Source organism: Tupaia chinensis, unplaced genomic scaffold (genome assembly GCF_000334495.1).
Source record: "Tupaia chinensis unplaced genomic scaffold, TupChi_1.0 Scaffold000609_1, whole genome shotgun sequence".
In the NCBI taxonomy this organism is placed as follows: domain Eukaryota; kingdom Metazoa; phylum Chordata; class Mammalia; order Scandentia; family Tupaiidae; genus Tupaia; species Tupaia belangeri.
The window spans coordinates 2478533-2506224 of NW_006160128.1; the positions used below are offsets into that span (position 1 = coordinate 2478533).

At 43.1% G+C, this 27692-nt stretch overlaps 1 protein-coding gene and 1 pseudogene across 4 annotated transcripts in view; one reads left to right on the plus strand and one right to left on the minus strand.

The window, feature by feature from the left end:
- The window catches only part of RDH11 (retinol dehydrogenase 11), a 22024-nt gene extending 237 nt beyond the window's left edge, over positions 1-21787 (plus strand). For 2 of the 4 annotated variants that reach the window (XM_006158767.3, XM_006158766.3), the window contains exons 2-7: positions 2621-2739; positions 3069-3224; positions 5082-5186; positions 6984-7193; positions 11721-11910; positions 21320-21787. In XM_006158767.3, coding sequence (XP_006158829.1) covers positions 2621-2739; positions 3069-3224; positions 5082-5186; positions 6984-7193; positions 11721-11910; positions 21320-21422 — 883 coding nt within the window. In that variant the 3' untranslated portion in view covers positions 21423-21787. Of the gene's footprint in view, positions 1-70; positions 226-2620; positions 2740-3068; positions 3225-5081; positions 5187-6983; positions 7194-11720; positions 11911-21319 lie in introns of those variants that run through there. The other 2 variants (XM_006158765.3, XM_014591700.2) reach the window with 2 other exon arrangements.
- A 961-nt stretch (positions 21788-22748) lies between these two features.
- Positions 22749-24164, minus strand: LOC102500771 (microtubule-associated proteins 1A/1B light chain 3B pseudogene; annotated as a pseudogene).
- Positions 24165-27692: the final 3528 nt, after the last annotated feature.

A 27692-nucleotide genomic window follows, 5' to 3' on the forward strand; every position in this document is an offset into this window, starting at 1 on the left:
CCCGCCTGTTCCCCGCCGCCGCGCCGTGGACTACGACTCCCAGAGGGCGCTGCTCCCGGGCTGTGGCAATTTGCGCTGGGGCGTGTCCAGGAGGAGAAGCCATAGTCCGCCAGCACCGCTGGGGCATCTGTGTGCGCCGCAGCTGCTGCCCGCGGAGATGGTGGGGCTCCTGCTCCTGCTGCTCCTCCTCCCCTTCCTCCTGTACCTGGCTGCACCCCAAATCAGGTCTGTGCAAATGAACTGCCTTCTCTTGCGAAGCCTTTTCGGGGAGACGTGAGTCCTCGCCGAAGCTTTTTCTCTTCATAAAAGGACAGAGGAAAACTCCCAGGGCGGTGGGGGTGGGCTCCAAGATGGCAGAGGCCCGGGGTTCTGTGGATTGGAGGCGAGGTTCGGGTGCCCTGGCTGCGGGGAGGGTGAGACCCAAGTTCCTGGGCCGTGGGAAGGGGCTGCAGTCCGGGGCAGCCTGCTGTGCTTCCCTTAGTCCTCTCTTTTTTCGCCTAATCACCCCCTCCTTCCAGCTCCAGAGAACCCCCAAAGGCCAGGCTTCTTCAAGAGCTTAAGTTTACAGCTTGGTGAGCTTGAGACCCTAGAATAGGATGTGCCCCCCAACATTAACTCCCGCGCCTTGAACCAGCCCTTACTAGCTGTTTGTTCCCAGCTTTTGAGTTAGGAAGGAGCGATCCCTCCCTTGCCCCTCAAACTGATGGGAACCCGGCCGCCGCGGGCTGTCCTGTGGCTGATAGGGTCACTTTTCTTCTGGGCAAATGTAAAGGAGAGAGTGAAGGGGACCAGAGTTGGGTGATGAACCTACCTTGCCTTTGGGGCCGGAGCTTGGGGGATCTGAGTACTGTGCTGGGGAATGGGGAGGGAAGAGGAGGACGGGGAGAATGGGGCTGGTGGTCCCGACCTTGTGACAGCAGCCGTGGCTGGCCCAGTGCCTCAGAGTCCGTAGGTGGTTTACAACAGCAGCCTGCTGATTGGTTCTGAGTTAAGTCACCAGGAGTGACGGTGGACCAGTGACTGAAGAGACCGATTCCTACAGGTTGGGCTGTTACTGTTTGATTTCGAGCTAAGTCACCCTCTGTCATGTCTTACCAAGCTCATCTGCCTCCCTTCCTCCCTTTCTTCTTTCCTTTATTCCTTTATTTTTATGTTCCCTTCCCTCCCTTGGTGCCTCTCTTCCAGTTGCATTTTGCCTTGTGAACACTCAGTGCTCCCACTTCTGGGTACACATCACTGCTTTTTATCTCTTTTCACCACACTGTCCTCTTATCCACGAGCAATCTCTGTGAAAAAACTGGAACTGAACTGCGAATGATATTTGTATGTCAGTGAGATTTTTCTGAGGAAGATTATACTCCAAGGGCTGTATCCCCAACTTGGCTAGATCAAGGGAGCCAGCCCAGAGTTGGATGTTTATAGTGTTTATATATATATAAACATTTTATTTAACTTTATTTATTTATTTATTTTTAATTTGACCAGAGAGGAACAGAGCAAGAGTGAGAGAGAGGGGGAAAGTGAGAAAGGAAGCCACCAGGTCTAGGATTTGAACCACAGTCGGCCATGTGGGAGTCCAGCATCCTTAATCATCATGCCACCTGCCAGCCCTGTGGATATTTATAAGTTGATTGTCTCTTTCTTTCAGGCTGGTTGTACTCAGTACAGGTCCCTGTAAGCTGGTGCTCCTGGAACTAATGCTGAAGAGAGATGGGAAACGGGGAAAAGAGGGTTATTTTCTGAGGGGGGAGGTAATGCCAAAAACCATGAGTTAGTTTGCCTCCTTATTGGCTTCTTTTCAGTAAGCAGGTGTCTTCAGTGGCTAGGATTATATACCTTACCATTCAATGGAAGTTAAATGAAAAAGGCCAAAATGATCCTTAAAAGTGCATCTCCTGGTCTACAGATTCTTTTAACCAGGGCCTCAAGATTGCAGAGAAGAGGAAAAAAAATAATAAAACCAAAAAAACAATCTGAGGAATGCTAATGCGTATTTGTGCATTCATTCATTTGGAAAGGCAAATGAATGAAAGGCTTAGGAACAAAGACTCTAATTAGACAAACTAGGACTTGAATCCCAGCTCCCCTCTCCCCTACTTTTTTGCATCTTTTCTTTGTCATTCGTGTGTATGTGTGTGTGTGTGTGTGTGTGTGTGTGTGTGGTGTTTTCTTGTTTGTTTTTTGTTTGTTTTGTCTCAGGTTCACAAGTTTTCATAATTCTAACTTTTCGTATTGGATTAGACTTCCTCAAGGCCATAAGTGGGCAGATTGACGTACAGAGACCAATTTTTTCTTCTTCTGGGCTGAGTCTTGTGATTTCCTAAGCCAAAAATACCTAGGAGAGCTCAAGCTGAAGTCAGGTGCCTGGCTAATCAATATCCATCCAGTTCTTGTACTGCAGGGACCAACTCTAAGCTTGCCCTTTGCCCAAAAGAATCACTTCTGTCTTTGAGCAAGAATAGGAAACTTTTGTCTTCTTTTCCCCAAACGTCCTTGTAAAAGGACAACAGTGGAAGGAACCAAAGCAAACCTCAGTCCTGGGATCCGAGAACAGGGAATTGTAGGAACCTCTAGCTGAGATGAGATGAAGAGTTGATGAACTCCCTTTCCTTGTGTGCAGGAAACTTCTGTCCAGTGGGGTGTGTACATCAACTGTCCAGCTTCCTGGGAAGGTAGTCGTGGTCACTGGAGCTAACACAGGCATCGGGAAGGAGACGGCAAAAGATTTGGCTAAAAGAGGCAAGTTCATCTGCTTCCGAGTCCCTCCAGTGATGATCAGTCTCATCGTCTTTTCCCAGTCTTAAATTCAAGAACATTCCAAGTGCCTCATTGACTATCTAGTCTGAACCTAGTATGATGCTCTGCATATAAAAGGCACTTAAATAATATTTTCTATTTATTTTTTTCTTGATTTTTTTCATCAGATACTTCTTATATTAATGAATAAATAAATAAATAAATAAATAAAACAAAAACTAGTAGAAAATAACATTCAGTATCAGTATTAGGCCTATAATGCCTACTGAAAAACACAGCTGACAGTGTCTCTCTTTTATGATGGTCGACAGGAGCCCGTGTGTATTTAGCATGCCGGGATGTGCAAAAGGGGGAATTGGTGGCCAGAGAGATCCAGACCGTGACAGGGAACCAGCAGGTGTTGGTACGGAAGCTGGACTTAGCTGATACCAAGTCTATTCGAGCCTTTGCAAAGGGCTTCTTAGCAGGTGAGTATAGGATCAAAATCTATGTTGTAAGTTAAGCTCAATATGGCAGATTTAGCTAAAAGGAAGAGATCCTTCTTTCCTAATACATAGAAATGGTGGATAAACTATAACCCAAACTTTCGGTACATAGCTGAACTCATGATTGTTGGGATGTGATTTATATCAAAAGGACCTTCTCAAGAAACAAAAGCAGAAAGATAATTCAAAAAGCCATAGCAGTGAGCAAGAGCTGATGACAAAAATGTCATGAAGTATCGGAATTCAGTATGGGCTTTTAGTATTTGGCTTGTAACCACCCATACAGGGCTAGGACATGAGGTGTGAGGCCCTTGAGAGGTGGAGTAATATCTCAGGTTCCACAAAGGTTGAGAATCCCACAAAGAGCCATCTGGTCCATGAATATAGGGGCTAAAAAAAAAAAACAAAAAACACTGGCCACCAACTTGCTGACCTGACAAAGAAGCTTACATCTTTTTAGGGCATGTATCTCTGCAAGAAATTAGAACCCCAGGGGCCAGAAGGTGGCGTGGTGGTTAAGGTATTGGATTCCCACATGGCTGACTATGCAGTTTGAGTCTCGGACCTGACAACTTGAAAAATATGCTGGTCATATGTGCATGTGTGTCCAAAATCCCAAGAGGAGAATGGAGAAGGGATTGTGGTATGGCCATCTACCCTCGGGAGTGATATCTCACTTTTCCTCTTTCTTTTCTCTCTGCCTCAGTGAGAGCACACACACATTATAGCAAAAACTAAAAGCAAAGCAAAACAAGTAACCAACACACAGAGTGTGTGTGTACATGCCATGCCCCAGATTCCAACAGGGTAGAAAAATGGAGGAGAGGTATTGTGGGATGGCCATACCCCATCGGGCATGCTGTCTCCTCTCCCTGCTTCCACCCTTGTCTTTCTTTCTCTCTCTTTGTCTCTGGCAAGCATACACACGCTTGTCCAGTGTTTTTTTTTTTTTTTTTTTGGAGAGGTTTTTGCTATAGGGCGCGTGTGCTCGCCAGAAAGACAGTGAGAGAGATAGAGACATAGAGACAGAAAGCGAGAAATCACTCCCCAGGGGGGATGGTCACGCCACAATCCCTTCTCCTCCATTCTCCTCTCGGGATCTTGGGCATGCATGCGCACACGCGCCTGGTGTGAATTTTAAGCCACCGGGTCCGGGACGCGAACCGCGGTTGACTACATGGGAGTCCAGCAACATAGCCATTATGCTAACTGCTGGTTCCCGTCCAGTGTGTTTTTAAAGTTGCTGGGGACAGGATTTGAACTGTGTAGTCGGCCATGTGGGATCCAGCTTCCTTAACCACCAGGCCATAGGATCAGTCCCAAAACATCCTCTTTTCTTATGCTTTGGAATCTTTTCAGTCAGCTTGAAAAGTCTTGTTAGGACAGGTAGAGGGAACACTTCTCAAAAGTAGTACGTAGCACCTGAACCAGAAAGACTAGAAAGGTCATTTGGTAGTGTAAAATGGAATTTTGCACTGGAGCTAAAAGCGAGTAGGATCAACTAAAGTAAAAAACAATACAAAATAAGTATGAAAGAAAATGGAGGAATGATCGACATCCTGCACAAAGCCTGGCTGTGAGTGAGGCAGGTTTCTTTTTTTTTTTAAGAATTATTTTATTTAACTTTATTATTTTTTTATTTATTTATCTATTTTTAATTGAGAAATACAGAGAGAGAGAGAGGAAGCAGGTGGCCAGATCTGAAACTTGAACCATGGTCAGCCATGTGGCAGTCCAGTGTCCTTAACCACTGTGCCACCTGCCAGCCCCCAAGGCAGGTTCCTAAGATGTAACAGCAACAGCTGGCCATGTGCATGCTCTGTCTTCTCTTCCCTGCAGAAGAAAAGCATATCCACATTTTGATCAACAATGCAGGAGTGATGATGTGCCCCTACTCTAAGACAGCAGATGGCTTTGAAATGCATATGGGAGTCAACCATTTAGGTAAGAAATCTATCCTATCACAAAGTTACAGGAATCCTTAGAAAACTTGGGAGTCAGATTGAACCTTCTTTGTAGTGTCATTGGAACTCAGGGCTGTTACAGACCCTGAGGTCTATTATGTGTGAATGAAAATGGTTTGGTTCTGCCTGAAAGGGGAGGGGTAAACCTGAGACCTGTTCTAGCTTTGCTCATTTTTTTTTTTTTTTTTTTTTGGAGCTATAGGGCGCATGTGCTCACCAGAAAGAGAAAGACAGAAGGTGAGAAATCACCCCCCGGGGGGGATGGCCACACCACAATCCCTTCTCCTCCATTCTCCTCTTGGGATCTTGGACACGCACATACACGTGCCTGGCGTGAGTTTAAGCCACCGGGTCCAGGACTTGAACCGCAGTTGACTACCTGGGAATCCAGCGACATAGCCATTATGCTAGCTGCTGGTCCCATTGCACACTTTTTTTTGGAGAGGTTTTTGCTATAGGGCGTGTGTGCTCGCCAGAAAGACAGAGAGACAGAAAGCAAGAAATTATCCCCCCAGGAGGAATGACCACTCCGCAATCCCTTCTCCTCCAATCTCCTCTCGGTATCTTGGGCACGCATGCACACGCGTCCGGTGTGTTTAAGCCACTGGGTCTGGGACTTGAACGGCGGTCGACTACATGGGAGTCCAGCGACATAGCCATTACGCTAATTGCTGGTTCCCCCCCCATTGCACACTTTTTTAAAAAAATTTTTTTAAAGAGGTTTTTGTCATAGGGTTCATGTGCTTGCCCAAGAGAGAGAAAGAGACAGACACAGTGAGAGGGAAAGTAAGAAATTACCCTTGGGGGAATGGCCACAACACAGTCCTTTCTCTTCCATCTTCCTCCTGGGATCTTGGGCATGCACACACATGCAGCTAGCGTGATTTTCAAGCCACCAAGTCTGGGATTAGAATTGCAGTTGGCCATGTGATATAACCATTATACAATCTGCTGGCCCCTTTTTTAAAAAAAAAACTTTGCCATAGAGTACATGCACTCACCTAAGAGAGATGGGGGAGGAGGTGGTGACAAAGCACCCCCTATGAGGGATGGTCACACCGCAATCTATTCTCCTTTTCTTCCTCCTTTCAAGATCTTGGGCATATATCCACATGTGCCTGCTGTGTTTTTCAAGCTACCAAGTGTGGGACTTGAACTATGTAGTTGACCATGTGGGATCCAGCTACCTTAACCACCACACCACAGGCTGGTCCAAGGCCATCTGCTCTTAAAGCATGTATTTTTGTTTGTTTATTCACTTTTTGCTTTTTTTATTTTTATTTTTTTTTAACCATAGGGCACATGCACTTGCCAGAGAAATAGGGAGAGGGAAAGTGAGAAATCACCCTCCCTGGGGTTGGCCACACCACAGTCTCTTCTCCTCTACCCTCCTCCTGGGATTTTAAAAATGCATGCACATGCACCCAGTGTGATCTTCAGGCTGCCAGGTCTGGGTCAACCACAGTTGGTCAGGTGGGAGTCCAACGCCTTAACCATCATGCTTGGCCCTTTTAAAGAGTGATTTTTAACCAAAGGTGGAGCGTAACAGAACTTCATATTCACTTGGTCCAGGCTTACCTTATGTGAGGATGTCTCAAGTCTTTGGCTGTTCTGATTTCCCTGAAACCTCATTGAACTCTTGTTGATAATTAAAAATTGAAGTACGATATTGCAAAAGACCTTATTCCTGAGTTCTCTTCATTGCCTTACTCACCACTACTCTGACCCCCATATTGGCCCTGAACTCCGTTAATTCTTGTTTTTGTTTTTCCAACAGGTCACTTCCTCCTAACCCATCTACTATTAGAAAAACTAAAGGAATCAGCCCCATCAAGGGTAGTGAATGTGTCTTCCTTAGCGCATCACCTGGGAAGGATCCACTTCCATAACCTGCAGGGCGAGAAGTTCTATAGCGCAGGTCTGGCCTACTGTCACAGCAAGTTGGCCAACATTCTCTTTACTCAGGAGCTGGCCCGGAGGCTAAAAGGTGGGTTTGGAAGAAATGAGTGTGGAAACGTGAGTTAGTGGTAGGTAGCTAAAAGCCACTGGGATGCAAACTGTTTTCCAGAACCTACCATGTTGACAGAATCTGCTTCTGTGACTATAACTGGGTCCAGTTTTAGTAAGCAGCCCACTGCTGAATATTGGAAATGGCTGGTCAGGGACAGGGAGGTTCTGGTTTGAGTCTGAAGTCCTGGCTTTATCACTTACTAATTGTGTGATCTGCAGCAAAGGACTTAACTTTTCAAGACTTAGTGCAAAATGGGACTACTCCATAGCTTATTGCCATAATTAATTCAGGCCTTGTGATCAAGTCAAGATGTTTTACTCAGAGTGAGACTGTGTAGAAGGGAGGGACTTGAACTGGCACTAGATATAGCCATTAGGATAAAACATACTGGAAATATGTGGGGGAGGGGCTCTCCCTAACAGCAAAGGATCAAGTAAGAGGGAAATGTATGCGCAAATGTATGATTTCATTAACAAACAGACTAAGGTCCTGAGCACTGCTGTCCTCTCTGAATTTCCAAGTAGGAAGTCTGGGATGGTCCATGCTTTGGAGTTGAGGCAGGCAGAATTGAAGCTCAGGGACTCGGGCGTAGGAGCCCTGTTGTTGGATGGAAGAGGACGGTTATACCACAGGAACAGCTGTGAGATGGGATGGAAGGAAGCTGGTGGTCAGCTCAGTCCATGTGCCCAGTCATGGATATTTATCAGCTCAGTATAAACGAGGGTAACTCAATGGTGAAAACTGTCCAAAGGTTTGGTCAGGGAGCTAGGGTGGCCTGGAGGTGGAGGGATGGGTTTAGTGGTGAGATTCAGATTAAAGCAAAGTATCCAGAAGGGAGGTAACCCTGATAATTTTGTGGAAGAACCCTGGTAGGATAGAGCTTTACTCATTCAACAGACACACATTCAGTGCCCATGCTATTCCATCCACTGGGGCATAGAATTCAGGCCTTGTGATCAAGTCAGGATGTTTTACTCAGAGCGAGACTGTGTAGAAGGGAGGGACTTGAGGTGAACAAGATAGGAGCAGTCTCTTTCTTGATTTAGCTTTTGTCTACTAGGGGAGAGAGATTAGCAAGTATATACAACTGTCATATGTGAAATCGGTCTAGTAGTACTTGAATAATTCTCATTGTTAAAAGTTCAAATAATATAAAAATATACAGAATAAAAGGTGAGAAACTTCTTTCCTTTATTCCTCTCTCTCCCTCTCACTTTTCTCCCTTCAAGTAACCTTTTTTTTTGGAGAGGTTTTTGCTATAGGGTGCATGCACTCGCCAGAAGGACAGAGAGAGACAGAGAGACAGAAAGCTAGAAATCACCCCCAGGGGGGATGGCCACACTACAATCCCTTCTCCTCCATTCTCCTCTCAGGATCTTGGGTTCGCACATACATGTACCCAGAGTGGGTTTAAGCTACTGGGTCAGGGACTCGAACCACAGTCGACTACATGGGAGTCCAGCGACATAGCCATTACGCCATCTGCTGGTCCCCAAGTAACCACTGTTAATGATTATTGTGCCCCTTTCTTGTGCATTTACGTATTATACACAAGAAACTAAAACTCTACCACAGTATCTTGGAGATTTTTTCATGTAGTAGAGGTAGATTTACCCCATTCCTTTTGTTGACTGTATCTTACTTCCTAATACAGATATGCCTTAGTTTATTCATTTTCTCAACATCTAGGTTGTTTCCTTTCTGCTATTGCTATCTGATTATAATTGTGATAAATCTCCCATTGTCTATCACAATCTCCAATTATAATGTCTCCTATTACTGTTGATTTTTTTTTGCAACAATGGATTATAAGAATTAATTCAAACATTAGTTAATGTTTTTCAAATAATAAATCATAAAATAAATTATATTGAGTTCTAACCATATTAAAAAAAAAGGTTATGGGGGCCGGTGGGTGGCATAGTGGTTAAAGGCACTGGGCTCCCACATGGCTGACCACGGTTCAAGTCCTGGACCTTGCGGCTTGCTTTCTCACTTCCCCTCTCTCTCTCCCTCTCTCTCTCTCTGTATGTGTGTGTGTGTGTGTGTGTGTGTGTGTGTGTGTGTGTTCCTTTCTGGTCACATTAAAAGAAAGAAAGTTAAAAATAATTATTAAAAAAAAAGCTTTTGAAAGAAAAGTGTAAGGACTTATAATGGATTTGAGTGGGATTAAGGACCTTATTCAGTCTCAGAGTTTAGGGGAAAACTTTTCTGAGAAAGGCAGTTGTAAGTTGAGCCTTGAAGAATTAGAAATTAAATGGGTCACAGGGTAAGGAGGCTGAAGAATATTCCAGAAAGAGAATGTGTGAAGATCTGTGCCCAGTTTGAGAAACAGAAAGCTGCCATGGTTAGAATGTAGAAAGCAAGAGGAATAGAAGCCTGACCTGAGACTGGTGGGGTAGGCAGAAGACAAATCCGTAGATATCACAGTAATGGTTTTGGTATTTATTCTTAGAGCATCAGGAAACCTTAAATGAGTGCCTGTGAAAGTGGGGACAGGAGTGGATACAGCAGGGAATTTCAGTAGTTGAGGCCAGAAATTAGGTTATCTTGTCCTAGAGTGGTGGAGACGGAGAGTAGTAGACATTCCTGAGAGATATTTAGAACGTGAAAACCACAGGCTGTAGATTGGATATGCATGGTGAGGTCGGGAACCATCAAGAACTGTTCTCATGTGCCTGATTAGACATGATGGGAGCAGTGAAGAATCATGTTGGGCCTGGGGGTCAGTTTAGGTCCTCTGAGTCTGTTAATGTGGGACATCTAGAGTAGATATTGAATAGGTAGCTGGAAATAACACGGGCTACCTCTGTGTGCAGTTGTGAACTACATAAAGGCCTGGAAATTGTGTGTTGTGTGGTTGGTTTTTTGTTTGTTTGTTTTGTTTGTTTGTTTGTTTGTTTGTTTTTTGTAAACTTGACACCCAAGATTCATTCTAGCAAAATCTCTCCTGTACTAGGGGGGATTAAGTAATAGAAAGTATAATCTATAGTATTTATATATTCACAGTATCTTTCCCTTTTTTTGAAGAATTATTTATTTAATTTTATTTATTCATTCACTTATTTTAATTTGACTAGAGAGAGACATAGAGAAAGAGGGAAAGTGAGAAAGCAAACCACCAGGTATGGGACTTGAACGTGGTCAGCCATGTAGGAATTTTCAGCACCTTAACCACCATGCCACCTTCTGGTCCCTTCACAGTATTTTTCTAAAATCAGAAAAAAATTTGGAACATTTCTGGTCTTAAAGTTTCCAGTAAAGGATTGGGGGCCTAAAATGGCATGTGCAAAAGCATCCTTGAACACATATGATGTACCAGGCTCCATTCTAAGCTCTTTTACATAGATGAACTCATTTAGAGAAATTCGCTTAGAGCAACCCTGTGAGATATAGATATTGTGACTATCTCTGTTTTAGAGATGGAGAGATCAATCACAAAAACAGGAGCTTGTCCAAGATTACACAGCTAGTGAGTGGAGCTGGGATCTGAAATGGGGCAGTCTGGCTACCCGTGCCTTTAGCTACCCCAGTATGCTGGCTCACCTAGCAGTCTGGAGTACAAAGAAGCAGTTTGACTGGTAGATTAAAATGTGACCGCCTTCAAATTATAGAGAAGAAATTTAGTGAGTTGTGAGAACTCTAACATTTTTAGTTTGTGTAGAAGATGATGAACTGGAGGCCAGCAGGTGGCACAGTGGTTGAAGTGCTGGGCTCCCATATAGCTTACTGTGGTTCAAGGCCTGGTCGCAGTGGCTTATTCCCTCACTTTCCTTCTCTCTCCATCTCTCTCTGGTGAGCACACGTGCCTATAGCAAATTTAAAAAATGATAATAAATAAAATTAAATTAATAAGTAACTTTTTGAAAAAGGTTAAGATGATGAACTGGTCCAGGAAACTAAGACAAAGTCACTGAAAAGGCTGGGAAAACCATAGGAGGTGTGGGATAATAGGAACCTAGTGAAAAAGACTTTAAGAAGAAGTTGGTCAGCAACGTGAAGTGCTGCTGAGAGGTTAAGTCCTGTTTCTGTGCTTTACAGCAGTTAACCTCTCTGAGCCTTAGCTTCCAATTTTTTTTTTTTTTTGGAGAGGTTTTTGTTATAAGTGCGCGTGTACTTGCCAGAGAGACCGAAAGCGAGGAATCACCGCCCCCCGCCAGGGGAGATGGCCATGCCACAATCCCTTCTCCTCCATTCTTCTCTTGGGATATTGGGCACACACACACGCGCGCGCCCGGCGTGAGTTTAAGCCACTGGGTCCAGGACTTGAACCACGGTCGACTACATGGAGTTCAGTGACATAGCCAGTACACTAACTGCTGGTCCCAGCTTCCAATTTTTGAATGGGAGGTTATAAATTATTATGATCAGTGCTTGTGCTGTTACCACAGGCAGGGAATCCCACATGTGAGGGTCATGTGTTTGTTTATGACCTTTATTCCCTTTGGCTGTTCAGCAAAATCAAGTCCTGTCTTTCTCTCTCCACATGGTACCCCCGACCAGGCTCTGGTGTTACAGCATATTCTGTACATCCTGGCACAGTCAAATCTGAACTGATTCGGCACTCTTCTTTCATGAAATGGATGTGGCAGCTTTTCTCCTTCTTCATCAAGACTCCTCAGCAGGGAGCCCAGACCAGTCTGTATTGTGCCTTAACAGAAGGTCTTGAGGTTCTAAGTGGGAAACATTTCAGGTATGAATGTATTTATTTACAAATACGTGATTTTATTGCCCAAAGGAAATAATTTGGGTTTTTCTGGTGTATCATACCCATTTTTAAAAGTACATTGTTGTGAACCAGCAGATGATGTGGTGGTTAAAGCACTGGATACTCCCACATGGCCAACTGTGGTTCGAGCCCTGGACCAGGTGCCTTGTTTTCTCACTTTCTCTCTCTCTCTCTATGGTCAATTTTTTTTTTTTTTTTTTAAAAAGAATGACTACAAAAAATTAAATAATTCTTAAAAAAAAAAAAAAGTACATTGGAGACCAGCAGTTGGCATAATAGCTAGGTTGCTGGACTCCCATGTAGTCGACCACAGTTTAAGTCCCAGACCCAGAGGCTTAAACTCACGCCAGGCCTGTGTGCATGTGTGACTAAGATCCCAAGAGGAGAATGGAGAAGGGATTGCGGCACGGCCATCCCCCCAGGGGTGATTTCTTGCTCTCTATCTCTCTGTCTGTCTCTGTCTTTCTGGCAAGCACATGCGCCCTATAGCAAAAACTTCTTCTTCTTCTTCAAAAAAGTACATTGTCAGGCCAACAGGTGGCGTGGTGGTTGAGGCATTGGGCTCCCACATGGCCAGCCACGGTTAGAGTCCTGGACCTGGCAGCTTGCTTTCTCACTTTCTCTCTCTCTATGTCTTTCGTAAGAGTAAATGCCTCATAGCAAATTAAAAACACAATAATAATAAATCAAATTTAGAAAAAAATACATTGTCAAATAGAGATTTGGTCTTTTGACTCTCTAGGTATTTTGCCCTTTAACAGAGGAATTTAGGGCCGGCCTGTGACATAGTGGTCAAGGTGGCTGCATCCCACATGGCTGAGTAAGTAGTTTGAGGTCCAGATCTGGTGACTTGAAAACATGACAAATGTGAATGTGTGATGCCCAAAATCCATTGTGGGGAATGGAGGAGAAGGGATTGTGGCATGGACACCTCCCTAGGGAGTGATTTCTCACTCTCTTTCTATCTATCTCTGTCTCTCTCTCTTATGAGTATAAGCACCTGATAACAAAAAAAAGAACTTAACCCATTTGCATTTTTAAAAAAATTTTATTTATTCATTCATTTATTTTAATTTGACCAGAGAAAGAGAGAGACACAGAGAGAGAGAGAAAGAGAGAGAGAGAGAGGGAAAATGAGAAAGCAAGCCACCAGGTCCAGAGCTCGAACCGTGGTTAGCCATGTGGGAGTGTCCAGCACCTTAACCACCATGCACCTACTGGTCCCCCCCATTTATATTTTTTGTGGGAATTGCTATGTTTTGTTTTACTCATGCTATCTTTTTTTTTAAGCAATATTTTCATTTCTAATTGGACACTGAAATAAATTTTTAAAAATTATTTAATTTTATTTATTCATTTATTTTAATTTGACCAGAGAGAGACACACAGAGAGAGAGAGAAAGTGAGAAAGCAAGCCACCAGGTCCAGGATTCGAACCGTGGTCAACCATATGGGAGTGTCCAGCACCCTAAACCACCATGCCATCTGCTAGTCCCCGAAATACATTTTTTAAAATAATAATTTTTAATTTAATTTTATTCATTGTCATTTTTTTATTTTTTAAATTTTTTTGAAGTTGACCAGAGAAAGAGAGAAGGAAAGTGAGAAAGCAAACTGCTAGTTTCGGGACTTGAATCGCAGTAAGCCACGTGGGAGTCCAACCATCTTAACCACCATGCCACCTGTCAGCCTCACTCTTGCTGTCTTTGTAATGATAATTATGCTGTTTGTTTCTCTTTTTCCTTTCTTTTACTATGTCAGTCTAATTTTTTTTAATGAAGTTTTAGACAGAATGTCTTTTTTTTCCCAATAATTGTTTTTTTATTTTATTCATTATTATTTTTTAAGTTGCTATAGGGCAAGTTAAAATTATATATAACATATATTATATATAATATATTGTATTAATATATATTTATACAACATTAAAACTAATTTGAGAAACCAGCAAGTGGCATGGAGGTTAAGGTGGCTGGATCCCAAATGGCCGATTATATAGTTTGAGTCCTGGACCTGGCAGCTTGCAAAACACCCTGGGCACATATGTGTGTGTGCCCAGGATCCCAAAAGGAGAATGGAGGAGAAGGGATTGTAGTGTGGCCACCTCCCCAGCAAGTGATTTCTCACTCCTCCCCAAACCCCAATTCTCTCTAGTGAGCACACACATTCCCTATACCAAATTAAAAATAGAAGGAAAAGAGGGACCAGCAGGTGGCGTGTTGGTTAGGGTGCTGGACACTCCCACATGGCTGACCACAATTTGAGTCCTGGATCTGGTGGCTTGCTTTCTCACTTTCCATCTCTCTCTCTCTCTGTGTCTCTCTCTGGCCAAAATATAATAAATGAATGAATAAATAAAATTCAATAAATAATTTAAAAAAAATAGAAGGAAAAGAAATCATTGCCTTACCCAATGTCACAAAGATTTACTACCATCTTTTCTTCTGTGTTATTGTTACGTTATATTTAGGTCTATGATCCAGTTTGAGAATATTTTTGTATATGACATGTGATTGGAAAACCAACTTTATTCTTTTGCATCTGGATAATCAGTTGTCTCAGCACCATTTGTTGAAAAGGCTATTCTTTAACTCATCTTGATAACTGTACAAGAAGTCCTTGAAAAGTTCATGCACAATGCAGATTATGAAAAAAACTATAGATCTCAATTTGTTTTGTACCAAAATATACTTTAATTCCATTTTTTTCCCACAAACTTTTTGAAGTACCCTCATATTATTCTGCTTGGTTTGCCATGCAGAATATTACAGACTAGATGACTTAAACAAGAGAAGTTATTTTTCTCACAATTTTGGAGGCTAGAAGTCCTAGATCAAGGTGTTGGCAGGACTGGTTTCTAGTGAGGCTTCTCTTCCTGGGTTGCAGATGGCTGCCTTCTCGCTGTGTCTTCACCTGGTCTTTTCTCTGTGCACACACTCCTGCTGTATCTTCTTACAAGGACACATGCTATGGAATTAGGGCCCCAACCTTATGACCTCATTTAACTTTACTTGTATCTCCAAATATCGTCACATTGGAGGTTAGGGTTTCAGCATATGGGTTTGGGGAGGATACAATTCAGTCTATAATAGTAGCCTTGTTGAAAATCAATTGACCATAAATCTAAGAGTTTACTTCTATACTTTTATTTCTGCTAATGCTCATTTATTTATGCTAGTACCACACTGTCTATTTTTTTTTCAGTTTTTTTTTCCCTTTCATGAGCAAGAGAGGAAGAGAGAGACAGAGAGAAAACACCCTAAGTAGGGTCCTGATGCCTCCAACCATCCCAGCCTCAGCCAGTCCCAGACCATGGCACCTGGGTATCAGTGTACTAAGGGGTCTCTGGATGTGAACCCAGAACCTTCCCATGTAGTTCAGTCTTGGAGAACTTTGAACTTGACCACAGTACAACTATTCCACCTTCGCATTGCCTTAATTACTATAGCTTTGCAGTGGTTTTGAAATCATTCAGTCCTTTACCTATACTATTGGGTTGTTGAAAAAGTCATGAAGCATTTTTGCATAGAAAAACAGAAAAATACATCATGGCTTTTCTGATGACCCAATGATTATTACTTACCCAAGTTCCACTGGGAATACCAGCACTGTGTCAATGCTGATGCCATAAGCACATTTAAGCTTTTACTATATAAGCTTTTACTATAGTGCTTGAATAATGTTTCTAGCAAGTCATAACTTAGAAGGCACTTTCCCATCCATCACGTTGTTCACTGTAACCTTATAGAGTGTAAGGCAGTGTGCAGTAAAGGGTGCAGAGACTTAACACAGGCCAGATCATTTCCAAAGAGGGACATAGAGCCTTTGGGTTCTTGGTAATGATCATTTCACTCAGAAATGGTAAGCTGCGTGGGTTGTGCTGGTGTTTTCTTAAACAGAAGTACTTGGGAACCAGCAGTTAATGTAATGGCAATGTCACTGGACTCCCATGTAGTTGACCACAGTTCGTGTCCCAGACCCGGTGGCTTAAAACTCACGCTGGGCACATGTGCGTGCGTGCCCAAGATCCCGAGAGGAGAATGGAGGAGAAGGGATTGCAGCGTGACCATCCCCTCTGGGGGGTGATTTCTCACTTTCTGTCTCTATGTCTCTCTCTGTCTGGTGAGCGCACACACCCTATAGTGAAAACCTCTCAAAAAAAAAACAAAAAACAAAACAGAAGTACTTGACTTTTGACTTTTAATGCTTATATTATAAATGTGAAGTTTTTTGTTTTTAGTTGTTTTTTTTTTTTTTTTGAGAGGTTTTTTTCTATAGGGCACGTGCACTCACTAGAAAGACAGAGAGAGACAGAAAGTGAGAGATCACTCCCTGAGGGGATGGCCAGGCCACACTCCCTTTTCCATTCTCTTCTCAGGATCTTGGACATGCATGCACACATGCCCAGCATGAGTTTAAGCCACCAGGTCCAGGACTCAACCGCGGTCCACTACATGGGAGTCCAGCGATGTAGCCACCATGCCACCTGCTGGTCCCAATGTGAAGATATTTTTAATTGGTATTTTTCAAACTTTCAGTGTGCCCAAGAATATTCTGGAAATCTAGAAACTAGATGAAAACAGATTTCTGGACTTTAACCCTAGAGATTTTGATTTAATTGTCTGAAGCAGGGCCTGAGGATTGGCTTTTTTTTTTTTTTAAATATGCTATAGGGTGTGTTAGGGTTGTGTGCACCTCACCAGAGTGAGACAGAGAGAGTAAAGTGAGAGAGCAGCCCTCAAGGTGGATAGTCATGCCATGTTCTGCCGGGGTCCAGCCTCGGCGGGGGTGGGTTGACTCGTCCGAGGCAGCGCAGGTGAACAGAAGACAAAGGCCTCAGTGCCTTTTTTATGCACATCCTTAGCCGGACACCCCCAGAGATCGCTCTCTGAGGAGTGACAACTGCTAGGAATTATTGTGCCTTTTTATTGAAAATGTGATACATGCAAGTAAATGGGTGAGGGGCTACGTGTTTTAATTATCAGCTCATAAAGTTTTAACAATAGGGTATAAAAGTTCCATTCAGGGTTGGATTAAAGGTGGGTCTAGTGCAGTTCCGCAATTGTTCGTTTGATGTAGGCATCTTTATGGAATGCAGGTTTTGGAAAGTGGCTCTAGCAAGCAGAGATGATTATCAGCTGATGTGGCGCAGCAGCCATCTTGTGATTACCAGGAATGGTGCTGAGAAAAGAAAATCTCAAGTATAGATATTAGTTCTTATGGATCTTAATAAAGAATGATACTTATATAGTTTTATAGGGATCTAAAACCTAATTTAAGGAATCCTAATATATTTATCTATTTCACTTGGTGAGGGTGGGGGGTGTCCTGGGCCAGTTTCGGCCTAATCCTATTTTATGTAAAGAAAAGATTATCTTTAAGTTTATGTTAAATGTATCTTTTTTTTTTTTTTTTGAGAGGTTTTCGCTATAGGGCGCGTGCGCTCACCAGACAGACAGAGAGAGACATAGAGACAGAAAGCGAGAAATCACCCCCCAGGGGTGATGGCCACGCCACAATCCCTTCTCCTCCAGGGATCTTGGGCACGCATGCACACATGCCCAGCGTGAGTTTTAAGCCACCGGGTCCGGGATGCGAACCATGGTCGACTACTTGGGAGTCCAGTGACATAGCCATTACGCTAACTGCTGGTTCCCTGTTAAATGTATCTTGAAGGGCCTTCCAGAGGTCAAGATTATTTATGCCTGGGTAGAACTTCAGCCCACCCTCTATTGTGACCACAGAGATAAAGCATTGTAATTAACAGTAGGTGATCAGCGCTGAGGGGACTGGTTGGGGGACTTTTGGGAAAATCTCATCACATACTCAAGAGAGCTATGTAATTTTTTATAGTATATCAGGGAGTCAGAGGGGGCTTGCTTCCCAGCAAGGCTACCACAATTTTCTAAAGCAAATAGCAAGCAGCCCTGTCGGCATGCTAATACGACCTAAGTTTTTTTCCTAGGTCAGCAGGGCACACAGCAGCGGCCTTGCCAACGTGCTGGCCCAACCTAAGAGGTAAAGGTCAAAAGCTCAAAACAGATCCTGGGGCCCTACCTGGTCAGACTCCTCCAATGGTCCCTTCTCCATTCTCCTCTCAGGTTTTTGAGCATGCATACACACATGTTTTTTAAGCCTCTGGGTAAGGACTTGAACCATGCAGTCAGCCATGTGGAATCCAGACACCAAATCACCATGCCACCAGGTGACCCAAGAAATGGCATTTCTTTTTTCTTTTTTTTAGTTTCTGCTAAAGACACATGTACTCACTAGAGAGAGAGAGAAAGAGGGAAAATGGTAAATCACTCCCCAGGGGCTATAGCAACACTGTAATCCCTTCTCTTCCATTCTCCTCTCAAGATTTTGGGCCTGGGACCAGCAGTTAGCGTAATGGCTATGTCGCTGGACTCCCATGTAGTTGACCACGGTTCAAGTCCCGGACCCGGTGGCTTAAAACTCATGCCAGGGGCGTGTGCGTGTGTGGCCAAGATCCGGAGAGGATAATGGAGGAGAAGGGATTGTAGCATGGCCATCCCCCATGGGGGGTGATTTCTCACTTTCCTGTCTGTCTCTCCAGCAAAGGCACCCACCCTGTAGCAAAAATCTCTGTTTAAAAAAAATAATACACACACACACACACACACACACACACACACACATATATATAGTGCACTACTTCTTGGGCCAGCTCCATAGTCTAGAGGTTAAGAGAGTGGATCCTACATGGTTTATTACAGTTCAAATTCCAGCTCTCACAGGTTGAAAATACACAGGGAACGTGTGTGTGTGTGTGTGTCCTAAATCCTGTTGAGAAGGAGAAATAGATTGCAACATGATCGAATTCACCTGCAAGGTACTCTCTCCCTTTCTCTGTCTCTCTGTGGCAAGCACATACATCCTCTGGTAATTAAAAACAATTGTTTCTCGGGGCCAATAGGTGGTGTCGTGGTTGGGGGACTCCCACATGGTTGACCACAGATCGACCTGGCAGCTTGATTTGCTTTCTCGCTTCCTCTTTCTCGCTCTTTCTCTCTAGTCAAATTAAAATAAATAAATGAATGAAGTTGAATAAAATAATTCTTTTTTTTTTTGGAGAGGTTTTTGCTATAGGGCGTGTGGGCTTGCCAGACAGACAGAGAGAGACAGAGAGACAGAAAGTGAGAAATCACCCCTCCAGGGAGTATGGCCACACCGCAATCCCTTCTCCTCCATTCTCCTCTCAGGATCTTGGGCACGCACGCACACGCGCCCAGTGTGAGGTTTAAGCCACCGGGTCCGGGACTCGAACCGCGGTCGACTACGTGGGAGTCCGGCGCCATAGCCATTACACTAACTGCTGGTCCCCAATAAAATAATTCTTTAAAAAAAATCATTTCTCATTTTGCTACAAAGATTACAACTCAGGCCAGCCCTCTGGGCTAGTGGTTAAAGGAGTAGGATCCCACATGGCTGACCACATGGTTCAAATCCAAGACCCTAGGCTTGAAAAATATACCAGGCACATGTGTGTGCATGCCAAAAATCCTGACAGATGGAAAAGGGATTGCAGCGTAACCATATCCCATTAAGGGGTGCTTTTTCCCTCTTCCTTTCTCTCTGTCCCTCTCTGACAAGCGCATATGCCCTTTGACAAATTAAAGGAAAAAATCACTATCCACTCAATCACATATTAAAAAATACAAACAAACAAAAACAAAACATGGGGCTGTTAGGTGGCGAGGTGGTTGGCACACTGGACTCCCACATGGCCGACCATGGTTTGGGACCCAGACTTGGAGGCTTGCTTCCTCACTTTCCCTCTCTCTCTCTCTCTCTCTCTCTAGTCAAATTAAATAATAGTAATAATTATAATGAATAAAATTAAATAAATAATTTTTTAAAAAGTCCTGAATAATGTCCTGAAGATGCCTAAATTTTTTTTAAAAACCTTCATTGCATTTCTATTGTGTACTATACATGAGAATATAAAAATGACTGGGACCAGCAGTTAGTGCAATGGTTATGTCACTGAACTCCCATGTAGTCGACCACGGTTTGAGTCCTGGACCCAGTGGCTTAAACTCACGCCGGGCGCGTGTGCGTGCATGCCCAAGATCCTGAGAGGAGAATGGAGGAGAAGGGATTGTGGCGTGGCCATCCTCCCTGGGGGTTGATTTCTCGCTTTCTGTCTCTCTGTCTGTCTCTGTCTGTCTGGCGAGCGCACACACCCTATAGCAAAAACCTCTCCAAAAAAAAAAAGAGAATATAAAAATGACTAAGAGAACTTGTCCTAAGAGAACTGCCCTTTGAAAACTTTCCGGGTAGTGTAGAGTTAGGATACCTCTCCTGCATTTAGTAGGTACATAAACTACTTGAAATTACAGCAATGAGAAGGTATATAAAACACCTGGTACCTTATTGTTTCCTATCAGTTTTTTCTTTCTTTTTTGTTTTTGTTAGCACATGCATTTGCATTTGCAAGGGGGGCAGGAGAAAGCCTCCCCATGGTGACTAGTCGCACCACAGTTCCTTCTCAATTTCTCCCATCTTTCAGGATCTGAAGCATGAACGCAGAGGTGCCCTGTGAGTTTCTTGGTCTGCTGGGTCTAGGACTTGAACTGCACATTTGGCCATGTGGGATCCAGCTGCCCTAACCCACCAAGCTATGGAGCCGGCCCCATGTTTTATTTTTATATTATTCGTTCTATGAGTTTAGAAAGAGCTGTAACTGCAGGTAATCCAAAAGTACTTTTACCACTCTAAACATCTGTGACCAATGTGAACAGCAAGCGCTCAGCCCCATGTCCCTGTCTCAAAGGCCCTGTAGAAGAGACCTTGTGGACTTATTTGAAGAAGATGGATATAACACAGGTTCGGGCAAGCAGTGATGTTACTGTTGAATATATATCAGGTCATTGGGAAAGTCTTGACGTACTTTTTTTTTGTTTTTCTATGCAAAAATGTGCCATGACTTTCCCAACAACCCAGTACATAAGGGGGATTTAGAGACCAAATGATATGCATTATATATCAAACAAATAACACTTAAACTGGACTAATAAACAGTGTATTCATGCTGGGAAAATTCATTTTGTGTGTTCTAACAATTTATAGTAATTAAATGCAAAAAAAAAGATATCTTTTGGAAAGAAAAAGGATGAACAACAAATAATTTTTCAGTAAGAAAAATTGCTAATCAGAAGAGATCTACCAAGGAGATAAAAAGTGGTAATTATATTTTCTCTGGGTTACAGAGGAGAATATAGAGATAGAACAAACATTGGCCCTGTAAAGTGGCTGTGACCCCTGGGTTGTTTCCCTATCATAGTCCTTATCTCTGGCAGAGAGCAGACTGTTCTTAACCCTGTGTCAAGCCTCTCTCTTTCTCTTCCAGTGACTGCCATGTGGCATGGGTCTCTGCCCAGGCTCGTAATGAGACGGTAGCAAGGCGGCTGTGGGACGTCAGCTGTGACCTGCTGGGCCTCCCAGTGGACTGACAGGTGGTGGCAGGTGGACTCAGAGAAGACTGCAGACGGCACAGCGCTCCCTGCCAAAATCATTCACCTGCAAGGTGTCCAAATCCTTCCAGCCTTTCCTATCTGGAGTCCTGTTAAAACCCAGACTTCTACTAGATTCATCTCAGCGTCTTTTCATTTGTCCAGGTTTACTTGACTCCTCTTACTGCCAGAATTACTAGAGCTATCACAGGATCAAAAGGCCCTCATATGACTTGCACAGCTCATGTTTCCCTTCTGAGACCTTCTACCTAGGAGAATCTAAGCCACAGCAGAGCTCATCTGAGAGAATTTGGACTAGCTTTTACCTTCTTTGTTCACAATGTACTTCCTCCCAACCAACTAATCTCCACTTCAAGAAGGCCATACCAGCCTCAGGTGAATTCCATGAATCTCATTGGCTTGGCTTCAGAGCAAGTCTTGCCCCTCACCTCTTGGCATCCACATCTGGATTTTTTTCAGGAATTCTTAACTGAATCTAGATCATGGCATGGCCTTATCTCTGACAACCTGAAGCCACTGCTGTTAAGGCATGTTTTTATGTCTAGATTATAGAAGAGCTTTCTTTTCTAAGAAGTTTCTGGGAACTGGGGGGGGGGGGCGGAAATGTGGGGGAGAGCAGAAATAAAAGTCAAGTTTAAACTGTCATTTTCCTGATGTTTCTCAGATCAGCAAGGGGGAAAGGAGCACTGAGAAGACAGGCCACTCAACATCAGTTACTGACCCCAGATCCACAGAGTCCTCCTTTTTGTGCCTTAGTTTCTTTCAGGGTAACAAAAAGAGAAAAAAGGCTCTTCGGTCATTGTCATTATGTATATCTTTGCATGTCTTGTGTATTTATGCAGCCAGGAGTATTTTCTCAAAATTAAAAATAGTCACAAGGGAACGGTATTAAACCAGATCCTGGTACAGGTCAGTGATCAGAGAGAGGGCAAATCAGTCCAGGCTTTGATACAGATGAGTGGAGCTGCAAAGGGAAGCAGACTCTGCGTATGTTGGTAACTAGCCACCAAGAAGCACAGAGGTGCAGTCTAGCCATGGTGGCACATGGTACTCAGACACCGTGCTTGATAGTACTCAGACACCGTGGTGTTACTACATGGGAGGCCCCAGTGTGATTTTTGAGGCACCTGTAGGCCCAGCAACTTTAAAGCTGTGGTAGGAAGACAGCTTGCTCGAGGCAGGAATGAGTAACAGTAAGACCTCATCTAAAAATGAGCTAGGCTTGGGGGCATACACCTGTATTCCCAGCTGAGAGGCTGAGGCAGGAGGATTTCACAGTGTGGTGAGACTCTTTTCTTTTTTTTAAAAAAAAAAAAAAAGAAAGAAAACTGGAAGATAATACATGAAATGAAGGGACTTGTTCAGGATTTTAAAAAACAGCAATAACATACACAGCCATACAGCCATATTGTCTGTTGTACGAAGAATTGAGGGTGAGCACCTGAGTTAGCAAGACTGCTAAGGCAATATCTCAACAAACACCTATCAATGAGTGTAGCAGGAAAAATAAAATAAAAACCCCAAGTATTTTATTCAAAATAATTATCTTTTTTTTAAATGCAAAGTATTTTATTTTTAAACCTCTAAAGTTTTAAACCAAGGTGGTCTGGGTTAAATAATAGTTTTTTCCAAAGCCAAATTTGCTCCTTTGGAGCTCAGTTTTTCTGCTTGAAATACAAAAACAACTTCCTAAAACTCCTAGGTGGGAACACCACTGTTTTGATGATCTGTGACTAGATGAACTTGATCAATCTCATTTGGCAATATCCCTTGTTTTCCTTGGCAAGGGTTTTAAAATTTTAGAGCAGTTGCCTTTTTCTAGTCTTACACTGATGGTTTCATTCCAGATGTCTCCTGGGAGGCGTAGACAATATACAGGAATCCATCTTCATCCTTTTCACTTTCATATATTTCAGAGATGGGCGTGGACACGCTCACCATGCTGTGTCCATTCACCAGGAAGGCTTGATTAACATTGAGCTGTCAGCGCCTTCTAATTATCTTGGAGGTTACTCATGTTGATATGGTCAGGTACCAGGAACTTGGTCTTATCCAAGACGGGAAGCTGCTTCTCACCCTTGTACCACTCTGTTACCACCTGTATTTTGGTGGGATGTTGCTCTCAGATAAGTCGGACATCTTCTATTCTCTGTTCAAAGGTGTGACGCTGCTTGAGGGTCTCCAACAGCATGGCACAGGAGCTGGGTGGTGGCAGTGGGGCAGAGGGTCCCGAGGGCTCCGGGGATGGCAGCAGCTTTGACTCAGGTGACAGCAACTTCCCTCCCAAAATAATTATTTAAGGACTGAGATTACAGTCAATAATCTTTCAGGGTATTTTATTCTGTTATCTTGACAAGATTAGAATGTCTGCTAAAATTCTGTATTTGGAGAAATTTTTATCAAAACCAATGTTAAAGGAAGTCTTAGGAATTGGTAATGTTCCCATTACTTGTTTGGAGTATGTTATTCAAATAGAATTTATGATTTTTTTTGACTGACAATGATATCCTAACGTTGATGGAGAAAAGAGTAATAGGACCCCAGTCTTTTCATATTTGTAAATTAATCTGTTAAACTTATTCTGACCATTAAACTATATATATTCAGAAATGGTAATTTTATGGAAAATTGGAAAACTTTTGATAATACTGCAGTAAAACAAATGAATTACTATTTTACTTAATTTATATTTAACTGTCAATAACAAATAAAAAAATTCTCTTTGATTATTTATCATATTTTATTTACCAGAATAAAAATGGTAAGAATTAAAGGAAAGTTCAGTTATGGTTAAAAGGAAACAATTTTATTATTATGGGTATGCAATTTTTTCTAATCCTTTTTTTTAAAGAGTTATTTAATTTTATTTATTATTATTATTTAATTTGACCAGAGAGAGAAGAGAAAGAAAGGGAAAGTGAGAAAGCAAGCCACCAGATCCAGAACCCAAATTCTGGTCGACCATGTGGGAGTCCAGTGCCTTAGCCACCATGCCACCCGCCTGCCTCAATCCTTTTTCCTTAATTGCCAGGGGTTACATGCACTCCACAGAGAGCGAGCAAGAAACACACCCTAATGGGAAGGGGTCATGTTATTTTCCTTCACAATCATTTTTCTCCCATTTGTCCATCTGGTCAGGATTTGGGGCACGCATGCCCGTGTACCCAGCGTGTCTTTTAAGCCACTAGGGTCAGACTCTTACTGGGGTGGATTATATGGTGTCTGGTTTCCTATGCACAACACCTAACCACTGTACTATAGGACTGGCCAAATTATCATTACTATTTTTTTAGTTTTTGCTACAGGGCACATGTGCAAGACAGGAAAAGTAGAAATCACTCCCCGTGTGTGTGTGTGTGTGTGTGTGTGTGGCCATGCCACAGATGTTTCTCCAGCATCCTCTCAGGATTTTGGGCCTGCATACACACATGACTGGTGTGATTTTCAAGCCTTTGGTGACACAGGAATGCAGAAGTACAGGGGGATTGGGCCCAGGACCTGCAGTAGGACACAGGTTCTTGTCTCATGCTAAGGAATACTTAGAGATGGGACACAGAGAGGAGAAAGTGGAGAGTTTATTAAAGGAGAGGGAAAGGTTTTATCTTGGTCAGGAAGGCTTTAGGTGAGGCTTGAGCATGCATTTCCTCGTGGTGATGGTGTGCGGTGGGGCACGTGCTGGACAGGTTCAGGTATTCTAATTTTGGAGTGTGTAGAAAGGTCAAGAGATTCTTCATCTAGAAGCTTTGGGTGGGCCATAAAGATCATTTTCTTTTGGAACGTGGTGGGGCCTGGAAGAAAAGCCTTCGTTTTAGGTCTAGATAATGCTGTGTAAGTCCATCACTGAGCCACCGGAGCAAGCAGCCAAGCTGCTTTGTTTCCATTTTAAAACTTGGCCATTTTGTGATTCCATTTTGGGCCTATACCCTAACTATATTTTTAGAGGCCCTGTCACCTATCTCACTAGGTCCGGGACCCAACCACACAGTCGGTCATGTGAGCTCCAACACCTTAACCTCCATGCCACCTGCTAGTCCCTGGCCCAATTATTTCTAATTCTAAAGGAGAATTTGTCCATTGTCTAGGTACCTAATACAATCTCAATTTAAATGGATTTCATTGCATTGTGTGATAATTTGATTTATTCAGCTGCTTTCTACTTATCTATTTTAGCACTGTTCAGAGATCATTATTTATATTTTTTGGAGGATTTCTTACACAAAGACTTTTGTGTGTGTGTTTTAGGTTTTTGCTATTTATACACTACTCGATCATTCCAGGCTATTTGTTATTTCCTCTTTGTACCTATCTCTTCTTTCTCCAACTCAGTGTGTGACACTTAACATGGTACACCACCACCACCCTCAGATTCTGTCATCTTTTTTGTTTTTGTTACAGGGTGTGGAGAGCAACCATTCTGAACAAACACAGTGACCTTCAGACATATGCAGCAACGCTATTTTGAGCTTCATTTGCATACCTATGAAAGTATTAAAATACAAATATGCAGGACAGTAGGTGGCATGGTGGTTCAGGTACTGGACACTCCCACATGGCTGACCATGGTGTGAGTCCTGGACCTGGCGGCTTGTTTTCTCACTTTCTCTCTCTCTCTGGTTGAATTAAAATAAATGAATCAATAAAATTAATAAGTAATTTAAAAAAAAAACAAATATGCTAACTGCTGACACTGCAAAGCAGTCTAAGGATTCCACATGTGTTATTCAGATTTCCCCCAAGAGTCAGAAGATAGAGGGTGGTTCAAGGTCACAGCTTTCTCCATCAGCGAAGGCAAGCCCACCTGATCCTCACTTTTCTATACTTGTGTGTCTTTGTGTGCTTGTTGTTACATTTATTTCTAATCCAATTCCCGCTCCCACTCAGAAAAACCCGTTCAGCCGAGCGGGACTCGGCAATAGGGTGCACACGTTCACTGGCGACAGAGAGGCAAAGTGAGAAAGCACTCCCCACAAAGGATATACACACCAAAATCCTTTCTCCTCCATTCCCCTCAAGCACACGTGTCTGGAGAAGTTGGACTCTGCCCAGTTGGCCATGTGAGATCTAGCTGTCCTAACCTCTGTGATCTGTTGAGCCTGTCTCTGTCTTTCTAGGTTTAGAGCACACTAAGAGCTCAAATGTAATAGCTTGTTGAATCAAAGGTCAATGAACTCTGACTAATAATAATAAAACCCACCAGAACATCCTATACATCTTCAACATCCTATATCTATTTTTTTTTTAAGAGAGATTTTTGCTATAGGGCAGGTGCGCTTGCTGGAGAGACAGAAAGTGAGAAATCACTCTCAGGGAGGATGGCCACACCACAATCCCTTCTCCATTCTCTTCTCAGGATTTTGCCATACATGCGCACAAACCCTGCAAGAGTTTCAAACCTTGGGTTCTGGGGACTTGGAGTGCAGTCAACCATGGGAGTTCAGTGTCATAACCATTACCCGGTCTGCTGGTCCTCCTACACCTTTTAATAAGTGTGAGCAGTTTAAATACTGGGCTCTCAAGCAAACATTTGGGACCAGATTTTTTTTTTTCCTTTTTTCTATTTTTTGGAGAGTTTCTTTTGTTTGTTTGTTTGGTTTTGTTTTTGCTATAGGGCTCATGCGCTCACCACACAGAGACAGAGAGACAGAAAGGGAGAAATCACCCCCAAGGGGGGGTGGTCACACCGCAATCCCTTCTCCTCTATTCTCCCCTTGGGATCTTGGGCACGCATGCACACGCGCCCGGTATGAGTTTTAAATCACCGGGTCCATGACGCGAACCGCGGTAGACTCCGTAGGAGTCCAGCGACATAGCCATTACGCTAACTGCTGGTCCCGAGACCAGATAGATTTCTTAGGCAAATCAGGAGACCAGTAAAAATACTTATTTACATCCATGGAAGGCAAGAAATGACTTTGTAATTATTAACACGGTCCACTAGTAGCAGATGAGACCTGAAGTCAGGAGCTCCTACACCAGAATATAAATTACTCCAGGGAGAGGCCAGCAGGTGGAATGGTGGTTAAGGGGCTGGACTCCCACATGGCCAAAGGCAGCTGGAGTCCCAGACCTGGCAACTTGGTTTCTTACTTTCCTTCTCTCTCTGGTGAGCTAATTTTAATAATAATAATAAATAAATAAAAATTTAAAAATAAAATAATAAATCCCCTAGGGCAAAAGGTAATTGCTTTGGTCATCGACCTATTATGCCCAGATCCCTGCACAATGTGTACACTTAACACCTGTCCTAAA